We start from the raw sequence: 18,813 nt of genomic DNA on the forward strand, positions 1-18,813 counted from the left end.
TGTTAAATGACCTTATGGAATAGCTGGAAATTCCACCACTTGACATAACTGTCATATTTTGCACTTACTATGGAGTAAGATATATTTATATTAATATAAATGTCTTATTTTTTGCATGTGTGCTTCGCTGGACATTAAACTCTACTAGATAAGATGAACCTTCCATCTTCATGGTGCCATCAAACAATGGCACAACTTAACTTACAAACTTAGAAGTTACAACATGGATTTCAATGTGGATTTTACACCACAATAGACATAACTTATACAGAGGTGGTGCAACAGGCTTTTTAGATGGGGATCAGTGTAGGAAAAGCAGTCTCTATTTGTCTGTATGATGCTGCACTATATGGCTTTCGGACATCCCCTTACATAGAATATACACAAGAATTGCTCTCAGTAAAAAAAATATGTCTACAGTTGTTGAAGTGCAACTTAGAAGTACTACTGGCTTGTGTGACTTAAGTGATATTTCATTGACATTGTACTGATTGTGTTTTTCTTTGCTCCAAATAGATGGCAAATGCCCAGCAAGAACAAATAGAGCAGCAGAAGGCCATTCTTCAGCAGTCCTTCCTCACAGAGAAAGAGGTGTTGTTGAAAAGAGAGAAGGCAGTGGAGGATGAGAAAAAGAAACTTCAGAAACAGTTTGAGGATGAAGTGAACAAAGCCAAAGCTCTTAAGGATGAACAAGAACGTCAGAGGAAGCTAATGGAAGAGGAGAAGAAGAAACTACAGGCCATTATGGATGAAGCCATCAAGAAACAGAAGGGTGCTGAAGCAGAGATGAATAACAAGCAGAAAGAAATGGAAGTGCTTGAAAAGAAAAGGCTCGAGCAAGAAAAACTTCTGGAAGACGAAAATAAAAAGCTCAGAGAGAAACTCAAGACTCTTGAGGTTGCCTCCAAACAGGCTGCTTCTAAAACAAAGGAAATTGAAATCCAAACAGATGAGGTGCCTGAGGAGCAGTTAGTGACGATGACCATGGTTGGAACAACAAGGAAAGTTTTCAATGGATCTGTTGAAGTGGATGGAGCAAAGAAAGACGGAGAATCACCTTTAGCATTTGATGGTGTAAGAGAGAAAGTTCCTGCTGAAAGGCTTCTCGATGTCGGTATCCTGACCAAAAAGGACTTTGACAAACTGAAGAAGGGAAAAGTCTCTGTTCAAGAACTTGGAAAGAATGATAAAGTCAAGTCATTTCTTAAGGGTCAGAACAGTATTGGAGGTGTCTTGACTCCATCCAAAGAGAAAATGAGCGTCTACCAGGCCATGAAGGCAAAAAAGATTGCTCCTGATACAGCCACAATGCTCCTGGAAGCTCAGGCTGCTTCTGGTTACATTGTAGATCCAGTCAAAAACAAACTCCTCTCTGTAGATGATGCTGTTAAGGATGAGTTGATTGGCCCTGAGCTCCACGATAAAATGCTGTCAGCTGAACGAGCAGCCACTGGCTTTAAAGATCCCTACACTGGAGCTAAAATCTCCCTTTTTGAGGCTATGAAGAAGGGACTTATCGAAAAGGAGCCAGCCACAAAATACCTCGATGTTCAGCTTGCAACTGGTGGTATCATTGATCCCATCAATAGTCACAGGGTGCCACTTCAGACTGCCTATAAACAGGGTCAGTTTGATGCAGATATGAACAAGAAACTAAGTGATCCCAGTGATGATTGCAAGTTATTCATTGAACCAAGCACCAAGGAGAAACTCACATACAAACAGCTGCTGGACAAATGCACCAAAGATGCAGAGACAGGAATGCTGATTTTACCAGTAACAGAGAAAGCTGCAGAAGGCGAGAGAACATTCACAGACCAGGAGACTAAAGAAATGTTAAGCAAGTCCAAGGTTGATGTGCCTTTTGGAAGGTTCAAAGGCAAAACTGTCACCATCTGGGAAGTTATTAACTCTGAATATTTCACTGAAGATCAAAGAAAAGACCTGATTCGCCAGTACAAGACAGGCAAGATCACCGTGGAGAAGATCATTAAAATCGTCATCACTGTCGTTGAGGACAAGGAGAAGAATAATGAGAATGTGTTCTTTGGTTTGAGGGCACCAGTCTCTGCTAATGAGCTGTTAGAGGCTAAGATCATCAACAAAGACTTGTTCAATAAGTTGAGTAATGGCAAGATAACGGTAAAAGAGATCTCTGAGACAGAGCCAGTGAGGAAGGCACTGCAAGGAACACCCAGCATTGCTGGATTGTTGAATGAACCAACCAAGGAGAAGATGCCATTCTATCAGGCTATGAAGAAAGACTTACTGTCTCCAGAAACTGTGGTGAGTCTTCTCGAAGCTCAAGCAGCAACTGGGTTTGTTATCGATCCAGTCAAAAATGAGAGAGTCCCAGTTGATGAAGCCGTGAAGTCGGGTCTTGTGGGACCAGAGCTGCATGAACGACTTCTGTCAGCAGAGAGAGCCATAAGCGGCTATCAAGATCCATACACTGGCAAGAAGGTGTCTCTGTTTGAAGCCATGAACAAAGGCCTTATCAAGAAAGACCATGGCATCCGTCTGCTAGAGGCACAACTCTCAACAGGTGGAATCATCGACCCTGTTAAAAGCTATCGCATCCCACATGAGTTGGCCTGCAAGCGTGGGTATTTTGATGAGGAAATGAGCAAGACCTTGAACAAAAACACAGATGAAACAAAGGTCTTTTATGATCCCAACTCGCAAGAGGATTTAACCTATGCTCAGCTCATGAATAAATGTATTACAGACAAAGAGACTGGACTTCCATTGCTTCCTCTGTCAAAGAAGGCAGCAAGGCCAAAAGAAGAGAAACAGATTACAGAGGCTAAAACAAAAGAGGCTTTGAATCAGACCACTATGGAGCTTGATTATGGCCCTTTCAAAGGAAGAAAAGTCACAATCTGGGAGATCATAAACTCTGAATACATCACTGAGGAGCAAAGAATAGAGCTCATTCGCAGGTATAGAATGGGACAGGTGACAATCGAGAAGTTGATCAAGATTGTCATAACAATGGTGGAGGAAAAAGAGGACAAAACAAAGGAAGAGGGATGTTTTGAGGGCCTTAGAGCACCAGTCACTGCCCGCTCATTGCTTGATTCCAACATCATTGATAAGGCAACATTTGACCAACTTGAACAAGGTAAAATGCCACCTAAAGAGGTTAGTGACACTGACAAGGTAAAGAAGTATTTACAGGGCACAGACCGCATTGATGGCATCACTCTTGGAGATTCAAATGAGAAGATCAGCATATATCAAGCAATGAAAAAGAGCATCTTGCAACAAAAAACTGGGCTTGCACTACTTGAAGCCCAAGCTGGAACTGGTTTCATGACTGATCCGGTCAAAAACCAGAGATACACTGTGGACGATGCAGTAAAGGAAGGAGTTGTTGGCCCAGAGCTTCATGAAAAGCTTCTCTCGGCTGAAAAAGCAGTGACAGGATACAAAGATCCTTACACTGGCAATAAGATTTCTCTGTTCCAAGCCATGAAGAAAGAGCTTGTTCTAAGAGAACATGCTATTCCCCTCTTGGAAGCTCAGTCTGCTACAGGAGGGATCATTGATCCAGTCAGTAGCCATCGTGTACCTGATGATGTGGCCATTCAGCGTGGCTATTTCAGCAAACAAATGTCCAAGTCCTTTAATGAACCCTCAGGTGACGTGAAAGGCTTTACCAACCCCAAAACCAATGAAAATGTCACTTACAAGCAGCTAGTTGAGGAGTGTGTCAGGGATCCCATCTCTGGTTTGTGCTACCTGCCTCTGACCAAGGTCGAATCACCTTCTCCTGTTGAGAAATCTTACCAGTTCTCAGAGGAGCAAGCCCAGACAGATCTAGCAAATACTCAAATTGAGATCCCACACAAGAGTTTTGCAGGAAAGAGTATGACCATCTGGGAAGTCATGAACTCAAATATGCTTCCAGAAGAAGAGAGGCGCCGCCTTATGGAGCAGTATCGCTTAGGGCAGATCACAAAGGACAGAATGCTTATCATCATCATTGAAATCATTGAACAAAGGGAGACCCTGAAATCAGAGCAAGGCATGTCCTGTGATGTTATCAGGAGAAGAGTCACCATCGATGATCTGTACAGTGCTCGTATTATTGACCTAAATACTTACAACCTCTTGAAACAAGAGAAGATAACTATTCGTGAAGTAATGGAGATGCCATCAGTGAAACAGTACCTCTTTGGAACTGGTTGCATTGCTGGAATCATGTCAGACAGTCCTCCAAAGATGAGCATTTACCAGGCGATGAAGAGTGGAAAGATTAAACCTGAGGTTGCTCTGAATCTGCTTGAAGCCCAAGCAGCAACAGGGTTCATGATTGACCCTCTGAAAGATGAACTTCTGACAGTTGATGAAGCGGTACGCAAAGGGCTTGTTGGCCCTGAACTTCATGACAAGCTGCTTTCTGCTGAAAGAGCAGTTACAGGTTACAAAGATCCCTACAGCGGTAAAGTGATCTCTCTCTTCCAGGCAATGAAAAAAGATCTCGTTCCTGAGGATTATGCCTTGGGGCTTTTGGAAGCCCAGAATGCCACTGGTGGATTAATGGATCCTGAGTACAACTTCCACCTCCCAATGGATGTAGCAATGCAGCGTGGATACATCAACAAAGAGACACTAGAGAGAATAACTGAACCCACTGCAGATGTGAGAGGTTACATTGATCCAACAACAGAAGAAAAACAGACCTATGCTCAGCTCCTAAAAAGATGCAGAGTTGATAAAGAAAGTGGACTGCGTCTGCTTTCACTGGCAGACAGAAGACTTCTCTTTAAGGGTCTCAGAAAGCAGATCACTGTTGAAGAGCTGCTCCGATCACAGATTATTGACCAAAAGACATACAACGAACTCACTGAGGGTACCATCACAGTGGAGGAGGTCAGCAGAGAGCTGAAGAAATTTCTTGAGGGTATCAGCTGTATTGCTGGCGTGTATGTAGAATCAAGCAAAGACCGCTTGTCCATTTACCAAGCAATGAAGAAGAACATGATCAGACCAGGCACTGCCTTTGAGCTCCTTGAAGCCCAAGCTGCCACAGGGTATGTGATTGATCCTATCAAAAACCTGAAGTTAAATGTCGCTGAAGCCGTAAAGATGGGCGTTGTCGGCCCAGAGTTCAAGGATAAACTCCTCTCAGCTGAAAGAGCTGTCACAGGCTACAAGGAACCTTATTCTGGCAAGATCATCTCTCTATTCCAGGCTATGAAAAAAGGTCTCATTCTGAAAGACCATGGCATTCGTCTGCTGGAGGCCCAAATTGCTACTGGTGGAATCATTGACCCACAGGAGAGCCATCGCTTGCCAGTGGAATCAGCATATGAACGTGGCCTCTTTGATGAGGAAATGAATGAAATCCTCACTGATCCATCAGACGACACAAAGGGCTTCTTTGACCCAAACACTGAAGAAAATCTCACCTACCTGCAACTCATGGAGAGATGTATGATAGACCCAGAAACAGGTCTTGCTCTTCTAATGCTGAAAGAAAAGAAGCGAGAAAGGAAGACATCTTCCAAGTCTTCTGTCCGCAAACGCAGGGTCGTCATTGTCGATCCAGAGACTGGTAAAGAGATGTCTGTGTATGAGGCATACCAGAAAGGCCTTATAGACCACCAGACCTACCTTGAGCTTGCAGAGCAGGAGTGTGAATGGGAAGAGATCACCATCACCTCCTCTGATGGCATTGTAAAGTCTATGATCATTGACAGGAGGTCTGGTCGCCAGTACGACATTGATGACGCAATCTCAAGAGGTCTGATCGACAAGTCCGCTCTTGATCAGTACCGTGCTGGAACTCTGTCCATCACAGAATTTGCAGACATGCTTTCTGGAAACATGAGCGGAGTCAGGTCACGGTCATCCTCCTTTGGCTCCTCTTCCTCTTACTCCAGCCCAGTACCATCTATAAAACCACCAGCAACCACATGGAACGACCCAACAGAGGAAACTGGTCCTGTGGCTGGCATCCTTGACACAGAAACACTGGAGAAGGTATCCATCACAGAGGCCATTCACAGAAACCTTGTGGACAATATTACAGGCCAAAGGCTGCTGGAGGCTCAGGCGTGCACTGGTGGTATTATCGACCCAAATACTGGAGAGAAATTCTCTGTTGGAGATGCAATGAACAAAGGGCTTGTGGATAAAATCATGGTGGACCGCATCAGCCTAGCCCAGAAAGCATGCAATGGATTTGAGGATCCAAGAACTAAAACCAAAATGTCAGCAGCTCAAGCTCTAAAGAAAGGCTGGCTGTACTATGAGGCTGGACAGAGATTCCTTGAGGTCCAGTATCTCACCGGTGGATTGATTGAACCGGATGCTACAAGCAGAGTCTCCATAGATGAGGCTGTAAAGAAGGGCACCTTAGATGCACGCACTGCACAGAAGTTACGGGATGTTAGTGCATACTCGAAATACCTCACATGCCCTAAAACCAAGCTGAAAATCTCTTACAAAGACGCCATGGACAGAAGCATGATTGAGGAGGGGACCGGTCTGCGACTACTTGAAGCATCATCTCAATCCAGCAAAGGCCTTTACAGTCCTTACAGCATGAGTGGGTCTGGATCAGCGACTGGCTCACGGTCCGGCTCAAGAACTGGTTCAAGATCGGGCTCCAGGAGAGGAAGCTTTGATGCTACAGGATCCAGTTTCACAACAACTTTCTCCTCCACTTCCTATGGTTCTCCAAGCTACAGCCGCCGATACTGAAAGGAATGATTTTTAAAGGAAGGATACACTACAAAACCAGTGTTCACAAGATGCCTAATTCTCAGTAGAATAAGAGCTACCTTTATTCTGCTCTGCATGTGATTGTTACAAGACTTTTAATATTTAATTTTTTACAAGTTAAATCATTTTGTTTATAGTATATCTCACATTTAGTTTTAGTTGTTTGTGCTATCTTATCAGACTTTCTGATAACTGTACTGTACCCAGCTTACGCCATAGCTGTTCCAGTGTCTCTTGAAAAAACTGTTCTTTCTATTCTTTTTGGTTTTAAAATATATCATAAGCATATCCTATTCAACAACAAAAAAAAAAGATTCTATTTTAAAAAATGTGTTTATTACACAGCAACCAAAACCGTTCATTACCAATAGTCTGATTGTCAAAAGGAACCAAATTTTTGTTGTACAAACAAAAACCCTTGTACATGTGTATATTTCTGAACAGTGAACAAAGTTAGCTAAAGAGAGATAAATACAACTCTGCAGAGCAGAATAAAGAGTCTTCCGAAGATGAATACACACTGAAAGTGTCAGCTTTAATAATGCCAAGCTTCAAGATCTTTTCTCTTCTGGGCCACACTGCCGATATCTACTCCATTCCCACTTTTCATAAAACCTGGAGTTACAACAACAAAATGTCAAATGAAGCTCAAAAAGTTTAAGATCCCTCATGTGGATGGATCATCCAGCCTGTTCTGACCATTAACACCTTAACACATCAAACCTCAAGACCAACACATACAAGTCCCTGCTTTTCTTCACATTTAAAATGGTAAGTATATAAAATCATTTAGATACATTCACTTATGTGGAAACATTCAGTATGTGTCTTTGTTTGCATTCAAGTCTAATGGTATTGGTCAATGTTAAATTTGTCTATTTCAGAAACCGTCTACGCAGGTCGTGTCTTCTGCAACGCTCTCCTCGGATGTCTTCCAATGACCTACGGGATCAATCTGGACTTAAATCAATGATTTTATGCAACAGTACAGTTAAAGTCTTGCACATCATACTGTTTGGTCAGATTTCTTTTAAAGCGAATCATTTTTAAGCTAATCTTGAACACATATAAAGGCCTAAACCTTGCTTTGTAAGTGCCTGCAAACTACTCTTGAACCCTCCAATGGGATAGGGACTGAGTATAATCAGAAGGTGCAGTGGTTACACTGTAAACAGACTGATGCATGGAGCAATGCTAATCATAATGGTATGAGTACTGTGTAATCAGGTAAGCCTTTTTACAGTCACTAAATAAATAACAGTTCAGTAATAGCATTTCAATGTCAAAGATGTGGTAGTCACACAGGGCTAAAATGAATGATCTGAATGTTTAATAGTTAAGATTTACATGATTTGAATATTTCCCTTCACAGACAAGTAATGTAATGTATGTACTGTACATTGACAATGATATAAGCACTTATGCTAAAAGCCATTAATCAACATTTCTTTGAGAGAGATCTTTAAGCTTTGCCACCAGACCCAGTATTTGTATTTTTCACAACATATACTTGTTTTTATTTTGATTCTACTTTGTAAAGCAACACTTGCAATCTATATCACTTTATTTTCATACTCTATATTCTTGCTTTGCATGATTTACTAACATTTAAAAGGTGCAAAAATGAAATATTCTATCCATTAAAGCATTTGTTTTATTATTACGTTTCAAAAGGTTTGAAGGATGTATTTTAATGAGGGTTATCAAGCCTTGGTTAAAATGGTGTATTTATAATAAAATGGTGACAAGGAATTTTATTGCAACACCGTACGCAATGTAAATAAACATGGAAATTAAATATGCAATCTAACGTGTATTCATTGATTGATAAAGCATGTTGGCTTTTAATTTGAAGGTCTTTATAAATCAGATGGTTTTAGATTAATCTATATAAATACAGATATAAGTGTTTAATTACATAGAGAAATATTGCCTGTGCTTTAGGGATAGATTGGGATTTTTTGATTTAAGGTTTTTAATGATAAGTGTACTTTAAAGATTGGTTGACATGTTTACCTGTAGCTTCTTCAGGTTCATCCAGTATAATCAAAAAGGCACACTACTAAGGTGTTCTTAATCATAAGGTCATGTGACAAATCAGCAGTCAGATCACTCAGCAGAACAACAAGCATGACAAACAATTACAAGAATAAAAAAAAAAAACGCCATGTTTTTTACAAATGAAAATCCCTGAGAAATGCAAGACATAAATAATACAAGTAGCAAAAAATATATGTTTATAAAATATCAGTTTGTTAGTACATGAGATCAATGACCTCCTCGACACAGCTTGCTCAAAGACGTTTATTGATAAACAATTAAAATTACAGAGCAGCAGCTGTCCCTCTCACTGACTATGTGAGTGTTTAAGTCCAAAGTCCTGTATTCAGATAAAAATAAATTTTGCATTTCATTTGATTTTTAAAGTAGAAGAAATTTATTGAAAAAAAGGGTTAAAAATGGGAGAAAATGGTGGTAAAACAAGATTAAAGGGCATAAATGGGCAAAAATTGCACAAATTGAATGAAAAGTGTCAAACAATAGGCAGGAAATGTGGAAATCAAGGTCTCAGAGTCTGGATGAAGATCTGAGAGTCACAGAGTCCAGGACTCTTGAAGCCCAGTGTTTTCAGTTTCCACAGTCAGTGATAGTTTGGGGTGTCATCTGCTGCCGTTGGTCCACAGTGCTGTATCAAGTCCACAGTCAACACTGTAAGCCATCTACCTGGAGATTTTAGAGCTTGCTCTAAATGCTTCCATCTGCTGAGAAGCTTTATGGTGATACTAATTTCCTTTTCCAGCAGGACTTGGGACCTGCCCACAGAGAAGCTAAAACTACCAGAAACTGGTTTGCTCACCAAATGTCAAGAGGAAGTTGAGAGACACTAGATTCAACAATATAGACGAGCTGAAGGCTGCTGTCAGAGTAACCTGGGCTCCATAAAACCCCAGCAGTGCCACAGACTGATTGACACCATGCCACATCTCATTGATGCAGAGTAAAAGGAGCTTCAGCTAAGTACTGAGTGCATAAAAGAGGTAATTTTCCAGAAGGACAATATTTCTGAATTAAAAATCCTTTTGGACTGATATTTTGTGATATTCTTTTATTTTGAGAGTGATTTTTTATTTTTGTAACAGATATAATCAAGATTACAATTTGTATGAGATTTTTCTAGGATATAAGGACGTTTCACTTCTTTAAATCACGGCAAAATACATTTTCATGACACTTTTTTTTCAGATGCACTTGTTTATTGGGATGTGAAATAATCAAGGATTCATTTTAATTTCAAATAAATGCAGCGAGTTTTTTAGGCTTAAATGTGGGTAAGTAACATTTAAATCTCTCAGGCATATTTTCATTATAGTTGAGTTTTTTAAAGTAGAAATGTGATGCTTAATATTTTTGTCATGTTGTGATTTAAAAATGATACAAATGAGCAGAGTTGGCTGGGCCCCTGAAAACCCAGAGAAAGGGCCCTCTCCATCTGTGATTTATTGATGATATCAGTGTGTGTGTTAGATAGTAGCATTGGTGCTAGCATTCTGGCTAAAGGTTGCTTCATTTTGGAGCAGAAAAATGCAAAACTGTTATAACCTCTGCCAAGGAGGTCATGTGATCGGGAGGGTTTGTTAGCAACATAACTCATAAAGTTGTGGACGGATTTTCAGGAAATGTCAGAAATGGCATAAGGAAGAACTGATTAGATTTTGGGAGTGATCCGGGTCACCATCCAGGAATTTTTTAAAGGATTCTGTACTATTGGGAGATAGAGCTAATGGCTGAGGTCTGCGCTCTCCGAGTGCTTTTCTAGTTGGGTTATGATATTGAAATTATTTATTCATGCAATTTTTTTTTCTTACCCCTTTTTAATGATGTTTCTTGCCTATTGTTTGACACTTTTCATTCAATTTGTGCAATTTTTGCCCATTTATGCCCTTTTAATCATGTTTTACCACCATTTTCTCCCATTTTTGACCCATTTTTTGTCAATTTCAATACATTTCTGCTACTTTTAAAGATCAATTTCCACCACCTTCTTCTATTTTATTTGCCTCTTTAAACCTATTTTTCGTAACCTGACACGCCAGATGCATTTGTTTCACACATTCGCCAGTGAGAAACACAGAAACAGGCGTATCCATCTGTTTTGCAAAGTTACATTTTGCCACTTTCAACCTACTTCTGCATCTGTTGAATGATTTTTTGCCACTATTAACCTCTTTTCACCAGTTTTAACGCCCATTTGGCCCATTTTATCTGCATTTCCTTAATTGCTATGTCCTAATATACCACTGTTCACCCATTTTTGCCACTTTTAACCCACTTTTAACCAATTTTCTGCATTTTTTTCTACTGTTAAGCAATGTTTTGTCAGATTCTGCTGATTTCTTGCCTCTGTCAAGTCATTTTTACAACTTTATATGCCTATTTTAACCACTTTTTTGTTTTTTGCAACTTTAAAGCCATTTTTGCCATTTTTTCTGCTGGTTTCTTGGCCCATTTTTGCCATTTCTGCTTATTTTCTGCCTCTGTTAATCCATTTCTGCTTTTTAATTTCATTTCACCACCTTTTCTGCTCATTTTTTTCCACTTTTATGCCACTGTTATTCTGTTTTAAGAAAAGGAGTTTACATTTTTAAGAAAGCTATATACCGCAGTATAAATAATTTGTTGCTTTGATAGGAGTGGTCATTATTAAACTAAAGAAAACAGATGGTTATCACACTTTAACTTTACTAAGACCCGAGGGTTTTATTAAGGAATATTGCTTAACAACCATAGCTAATTCACTGTGTTTTGTTTACCACAAATTTTGCAACAGTTCGTCAGACTGTAGCTGCTAACTATCTCGAGTTTCCTCTTGTTGATATAAAAGTTCAGACTCAAAATTCGGGATTTGTTGAGCCACGTTGGCCTGACACTGACCGTCACACTGTCTGGTCAGTCGTCATAGTAACAGAGTTAAAGGGCCTCCAGCTCCTGATTGGTCCATAGTGTCATGCCAGCCTTGCTAATCAAAGACATCACACCTGTTAGATGATACATTGTTTGAAAAGGTCAGTCTGGGTCACTGGTCTGAAAACATCTGTGGGTTGGAGACTTGTTTTCTTTTAAAGTGGTTAGTTTATCAAACAACCATGTCTGCGGAGCCCAGCAGGCAGCCGAAATGCAGCCGGTGCCGACATCACGGCCTCATTGTTCCTCAGAAAGGCCACTCGAAGGTCTGCCCTTTCCTCCACTGTGACTGCTGGAAGTGTGATTTGGTCACGGAGCGAACACGGATCCAGCGAAACTTAAAGACAGCTCATAATAAGGAGAAGTGTCCGAGAGAGGACGCCGGCCATAGAGCACCTGCGGCTGCTTCGGCCCCTGATGTATGCGCTCATCCGTCGGGCACATCTGGACAGCAGAGCGCTCCCTCGGGTGGACTCCCGTGGTCGGAGCGTGACGCGATGAACGCCGAGAGACCCCTCGATCTCCGGACGAGACCTGCCGATGGAGGGCTGACTGTGACCGGTCAGGAGAGCAGAAACGGGCAGCTGTACACTTCACGTGAGGAGGGACCATGTGCCCCATTTAGTAAGTTAATTATCCAATAAGTGAGTTTTGAGTTGAATGATGTGGACTTCAATAATAATAAACAAAACTCCAAGTTAGCTAAGAATACACCGATAACCAAAGTATGTCTTGAAAATTATCCATAACTTGGACGGACAAACTTAACCTCACAAAGTAACCACTGGGGTATAACCGGCTAAAAATGAATTTTGACCTGGAAATAAAGTCTCAATGGGAGTGAATCCTTCATATCTCCTTCAAAATGGCTGACTAAACATTATATTTAACTAGATTTAGAAAGCAGGAAGTTCAGCAAACCATTTCTTCTGCGTGGAAAGTTTCTTTGATGTTAAAGTAGACTAGATTTGTTTATTTGTTGTTTTCACATTGACCACAGTAGTTTGTTTTGTCTTGCTAACGTACATGTGCTTGTAATCTAGATGACATTAGAAAACTTCAGTTTTAGAATAAATCAAGATTAATCTCAAAGTGAAAACCATTGACTCTGTAGAAATACGTGATTTATTTAGGTGAATGGCGGGAAAACAAAAATTTACTGAGAGAAAAAAATAACGGCTGAACGTTCGATAAGAGTGATGTCATCACAGGACAAAAGCAAAGCTGCAGGTGGCTCAAAGAAGAATGGCGGGAAAACGGTGGATTAAACGGGGATGAGAGAGTAGAGGAGAGACGCGGGGAAAAGGATTAACAGGCTGGACTTGAACCAGGGCCAGCTGTCTATATGGAGCCTGATGTAAGCTGTGAGGCCGACTGTGCCGCCATAACAACAGTTTAAAACCAAAATAGTGGAATTTCTAATGTGGCAAATAATGGACATTAACATGATTACTTATAGAACTTATGTGATTAAAAATGATTTAAAATCTCTGTGTTTCTGTTATATTCTGGCTGATGTACACATGGGGATAATGAAAACAGAGATTGACCACTCTGGAAAAAAATGATTTAAAATCTTATTCAGAATATTATATATACAGTGCTTAACAAATTTCTTAGACCAGTGGTTGAATGTTATGCTTGATTAATTTCTGACTTCTCAGAGAAGCCCAGTGAGCCGGCTCAAATTTGAGTAAAAAAAGGTGAATTCAGTTTGAAATTCCTCATTCCTGTTCAAAATGGTGAAACGTGGAGAGCTCACTGAAAATGAAAGAGTCCGCATTAAAGCACTTCATGATGCTGGATGGTCTCTGAGACAAACAGGGAAAGACATAAAGTGTTCTCACAGTGTGGTCAAGTATGCTTTGGAGTCAACCGCTGAGACTGGTACGTACAAAATCTGCCAAGGAAGAGGCAGGAAACCAAAGTTAACTGAAGCAGATGTCAGACACCTCAAGATTTGAAGTACTAGAGACAGAAGGGAGAGCACTGCTGATCTTCAGGCAGAGATGAATGCTTCTAGATCGGAGTCTGAGAAAGTCTCCAGAACGACCATAAGCAGACGACTGATGGAACAAGGCTTAAAGGGAAGGATAGCTGCTAAGAAGCCATTATTGAGGCCTGCAAACATCCAGAAATGCCTCAGATTTGCCAGGGAGCACAAACACTGGACTGTTGATGACTGGAAGAAGGTACTCTGGACAGACAAGTCCAAGCTTGAACTCTTGGGTCAGCGTGGTCGTGTTTATGTCTGCAGAAAAGCTGGAGAACGTTTTGATGCCAGATGCATTGCACCCACAGTGAAACACGGAGGAGATTCCATTATGGTATGGGGTTTCCATTTGTGGATATGGCGTGGGCAAATGAGTGAAAATGGACGGTATCATGAACAAGAACGTCTACCCCAACATCTTAGTGCATCATGGAATCCCTTCTGGACTGAATCTGATTGGTCGTGGGTTCATATACCAACAAGACGATGACCCCAAGCATACTTCAAAGCTGTGCAGAGACTATCTGACCAAGAAAAAAGGAATCTGGAGTACTGGAACTGATGGACTGGCCAAGCCAAAGTCTGGATTTGAATCCGATTGAACACATTTGGGATTTAGTAGATTCAAAGATTTATGGCACAAAAGTTTTATCTAAAGCAAATCTGTGGGAACAGCTAGAAACTATTTAGAACTCAATAACAAAAAAGACTGTGGAAAAGTCCATAAAAACAATGCCAGCAAGAATGCAAACTGTTATTAAGGCCAAAGGAGGCCATACAAAATAATAATTTTTGGGGTTATTATGTGAAAAAAACCCCCGACAATTTAGTTGTTTCAGTTTGTTATTTGCCAAATAAATAACAATAACATTTTGAGTTTTAAACAAGTTTTTGACAGATTTCTAAAACAATTATGTTTTATTGTTTTTATGACAGGTGGTCTAATAAATGCTCTAATGTGTGGTAAGCACTGTATATATGAAATAATTTAGGTTCATGCTGATAAAAAACATAAATAGTTGGAGACGCCATAATGAGATTTTGTAAATTATTTATTTTAACTTAACAAAAAAAAAAAAAATGAATAAAAAAAGGGAAATTAAATAATCAATGATAATCCTTAGCTGTCAATGCCATCAGGGACATTTCTTGAACTTAAGGAGAATTAAGAGACTTAAAGACTCAAACGTCAGTAGATTCATTAGAAACCTCTGCTATCCACTGAGCCAGTGGTTCTCGATTTGGGGCTTGGGACCCCCTCGGGGGTCTTGGGACACTGAGAGGGGGTCGACAGATACCTTCCAAAAAACAATGAATATTTTAAAATAAACTCAAATTGAATATTTTATCAACTTTTATGATAGATGGATGGATGGATAGAAAGATGGATGGATGGATGGATAGAAAGATGGATGGATGGATGGATGGATAGAAAGATGGATAGATAGATAGATGGATGGATGGATGGATGGATAGAAAGATGGATGGATGGATAGAAAGATGGATAGATAGATAGATAGATAGATAGATAGATAGATAGATAGATAGATAGACATGAAACCCAAGGGAAATTCAAGCATGAAATAAATGCATAGAATTAGTTTAAGGTTAAATATAAACATGGTCATTTAATGAGATTTATGCTGACAGCAAAGTAATGTTTAAGAAAATCTTTAAAATGTAAGGTAATGTCTGCACATGACTTTTCTTGAATGTGCACAGCTGTGTTTAACTATGCTACCACATTCAGGTAAAGTGGGTCTGTGGCCCCTTTGTTTTAGTGGTCAGAGGCTGAATAGGTCAAAAACCCCTGCAATAAACAACAGTGTTAAATCCACAAAAAATGTAAAAAAAAAAAAAGAAAAAAAAAACAAGAATGATTTTGAAACTGAAATGTAGCTCACATTAGATATGTTTACAGTTGCTCACCTTTCCTCCAGGTGGTCCTTGCGCTGTTGAATTTGAGCAGACCCCACCTCTGCCTGTTATCCACTTCCCTTTTGGGATGTCCCGTCATTACTCCAGCAGCTACAATCTGTGTCCAAACATTGTTCTCAACATGCCGTGGATGCCTCCTCTGCCAGTAGGGAGTTTTAATGATGGCCTCTATGGACCTCTGATGTTCCCCCATTACTCTTCTCCATCTGACCCCGGACCTCCTGCTGTGAGTGTTTTTTCTTTGAAAATACATTTTTACTGATTACTTCATTTTTCCTTGCTGTGTTAAGAATATAAAATACTAATGTTTGGTGTCTTTCTCTGACGTGCCTAGATGCTGGGAATGCAGATTGTTGTTGACCCTTCAGTGATGTCTGCTCCAGAAGGACAAACTCACCAGGACATGGAGAGGAAGAAATAAAGGACAGTAAGAAAAAATATAGGGGGACTAGCTCCCTACAGTTTGGCTGTTAAGGATGCATTTCTGTTCTGCAAACCTGCCTGTCATGTTCAGATTTCTGCCATGAATGCTTTTGCACTCTGTTGTTGATTTTGTTCATCAATTCATTTGCAAGCTGAGTGCAAGTCTCTTCATTCTAACATTTTCTTAGATTGATATGAGTTCTTCTTCTGTGCTAGGTATTCATGAATTAGCATACGTTGATGAGGGTAGTAGTATTATAGATAAAAACAAAACAAAAAAAAACATTTTTAGAATTTGAGTTATGTTTATATGGAGAGAAAAATAAACATTTGTTGTATGTTTTCATCTTTTTTTGCTTTTATTTATTTATTTATTTTTTTAAACAACAGGATATCAACTGGAGTTTTTTCAATAAGTAATAAACGATATGCTCTTTAGGTATATATGTATTTTGACCTAAAAAAAAGTAAAGACTAGATTTAGGAAACTCTTTGAAATAAGTTGGCTTAATGTGTCATTTCTGTACAAAGTCCCCTGATTAGTATGTGATTTAGTATGACTGACAGTCCAACTTTTAAAAATATTTATTGTATTTTTGCCCTCTAAGTTAATGTCAAGGCTAATCAGAAGTAAGTATTTCATCAAGGGTTGTGAAAGGATAAAATTTTTGTCGTGATGCGTGCCAGAATTTCTGCAGTTCATCAGGATTAACCCACATTTTGAAATTCCACTATTTTGCATTTAAAACTGCCTGTTTTTAATACTGTCCACCAGAGGGAGCAAGCACATTTTGAGTCCCATTAGCCTTTTATTGTGCTGTCAGACTGAGCTCAAATGAGGCTGAATCCCACAGCCCGGGACCCTGTCCAGGACCACACACACTCTTTCCTTGTGTTTCAGTTTGAGTCTTTAACATCTAGCTGCTGCAATAAAATGATGTGTAGTTTGTATATTTCATTATCTCAATCATGAAGTTGGTTTGTAGACATCTTGGCCCCATAAAACCACTGTCCTATTGGTCGAACAGCTCCAGCAATAAATTGTTGCTAAAATGTGTCAGTGCCTACCTATGGTGATCACAGAATATGTGTAGATGTGCTTCTCCATCTCTGTCCCTTGTCCAAAGTTAAAGCCCTAACACCCCAAAGTCATGGGTGCTGACATTTTGCACCCCTAACATAATTTGGAGCTGAATAATGAGCAGAAACACACTGAACCTGCAGATAAAGCACACACTAAGGGCAACAGAAAGGTCTGTGTTTTTTTAAGTTGTCTCTCACCTTCTTCCTCTTCCCTTCTAATCTGATAAAGAACACAGTTTTACATGGAGGAACACAGTTTTATTTCATCAGGTAAGTAGTTAAAATGGAAACTTGGGCACAAATCAGGAAAATAAGGACTACTGTAAAGTCTCTGGAAAAATAAATTTAACAGCAGAACTTCACAGTTTTCCACAATTTGCACTGTTTTCTTTATTTTTAAGCCATCAGGAGTTTACACCTCTCCTGGCTATATGCAGGTACAGGTCGATGTCCACGGCTGGTGCTCTTAGCGCTTACTACTCGTCAGCGTTTGGTCATGCTAGGTTACAAAAATCTGTCCTGTGCTTTCTTCTGGTGCAATGTTGCCCATACTTTTTTTCTGGTGACCCTCTTTTTAGTAGGTACATGCCATCATGATCCAACAACTTCTATTTCCATACATTACAACTTGTAAAGTCAACCTTGTGAGTCGTCCTCAGCTGGTTGGCTGAGCTGACGGCTTGCTAGCAATGCTAACGTAAATTCCTGGAGCTTTCTGTTTTCTAAGCTTTCTGTCGTCTAAGTTTTCTTCACATGCTCAGCCCTTTGGGCCTTCAGTAGCTGTTTCAGGTCAGTTCAGGTACGGAAGCAAATGCTGGTTTGGCACTTTGACCTTGGTCCTGTATTGCTCTGACCTCCTGATGACCATCCTCCAGGCCTGTACCAGGCCCATACCACATCTCTCCTGGTATCCTCCCAGCTGTCCCCTCCATAACACACGACCCCAGCATCAGGACCAGCCCACCGGGTCCTGGGCACCCAGTATGCAGTGAGCTGGATCAGGCCAAGGAAAGTGTGCCAGGTGTCCATAAAAGCGCAGCTGCTGCTCCTGTATCAAGCATCTGACCCTTCCCAACCCTTCTGCTGTTGAAAAGAAGCTCCAGCCTCCACCAGTGTGGTCTCTGGTGCTGTGTATCACAGAACATTGTAAGTCATCAAACTTACTGCTACACAAAGAATGAGGGAATTTTCTATCTCAGCAGATCACATGTAGTGTGGGATAGTTATGGTAGCTGCACTAATAGTCATGACTGCATGTACCTCAGCATTTTATACCGCTATATTGGTCACAGACTTTTTGGATGACAACAGATACATCATCAGTTTTTACTGATACATTTAAAGCTTGACCCATGTCCCATCTGTTAACATGTAAGAACAGCTCAACGCCTATTCTACAGTATGGCAGCAGGGGGAGCTCTAAATCATTTGGCTTCACTTCTATCCATTCTATGCTCTGTCAATGGTAAATACTACAATACTTTATGTACCTATAAGATTCATCCTGTCTTAGTCAGGAGTGATTTTATTTGTTTTAATCCCAGTCATTATTTATTGTGTGTAAAAGCTCTTAATGCCTGTTTACTGCACCTTAACTCTCATTAAATTAGATTTAGACCTCAGTACATTGCACGGACCTGTGCTGGTTCATTGTTGTTCTCTGATATTTGTCACCAGTG

The 18,813-nt window shown here is 40.2% G+C and overlaps 2 protein-coding genes across 18 annotated transcripts in view; both read left to right on the forward strand.

The window, feature by feature from the left end:
- The window catches only part of pleca (plectin a), a 137,275-nt gene extending 128,735 nt beyond the window's left edge, over positions 1–8,540 (forward strand). For all 17 annotated transcript variants that reach the window (XM_041809360.1, XM_041809362.1, XM_041809361.1 and 14 more), the window contains 2 exons: positions 517–7,506; positions 7,620–8,540. In XM_041809360.1, the coding sequence (XP_041665294.1) occupies positions 517–6,714 (6,198 nt within the window). In that variant the 3' untranslated portion in view covers positions 6,715–7,506; positions 7,620–8,540. The remainder of the gene's footprint in view (positions 1–516; positions 7,507–7,619) is intronic.
- Positions 8,541–11,801: 3,261 nt separating this feature from the next.
- On the forward strand, positions 11,802–16,363 carry LOC121524139 (doublesex- and mab-3-related transcription factor 1-like). The gene is made up of 3 exons (XM_041809383.1): positions 11,802–12,321; positions 15,631–15,854; positions 15,963–16,363. Exons 1-3 carry the CDS (start codon positions 11,880–11,882, stop codon positions 16,047–16,049), a joined length of 753 nt encoding a protein of 250 aa, XP_041665317.1. The 5' UTR covers positions 11,802–11,879; the 3' UTR covers positions 16,050–16,363.
- Positions 16,364–18,813: the final 2,450 nt, after the last annotated feature.

This window comes from Cheilinus undulatus, linkage group 16 (genome assembly GCF_018320785.1).
Source record: "Cheilinus undulatus linkage group 16, ASM1832078v1, whole genome shotgun sequence".
Taxonomy (NCBI): Eukaryota; Metazoa; Chordata; class Actinopteri; order Labriformes; family Labridae; genus Cheilinus; species Cheilinus undulatus.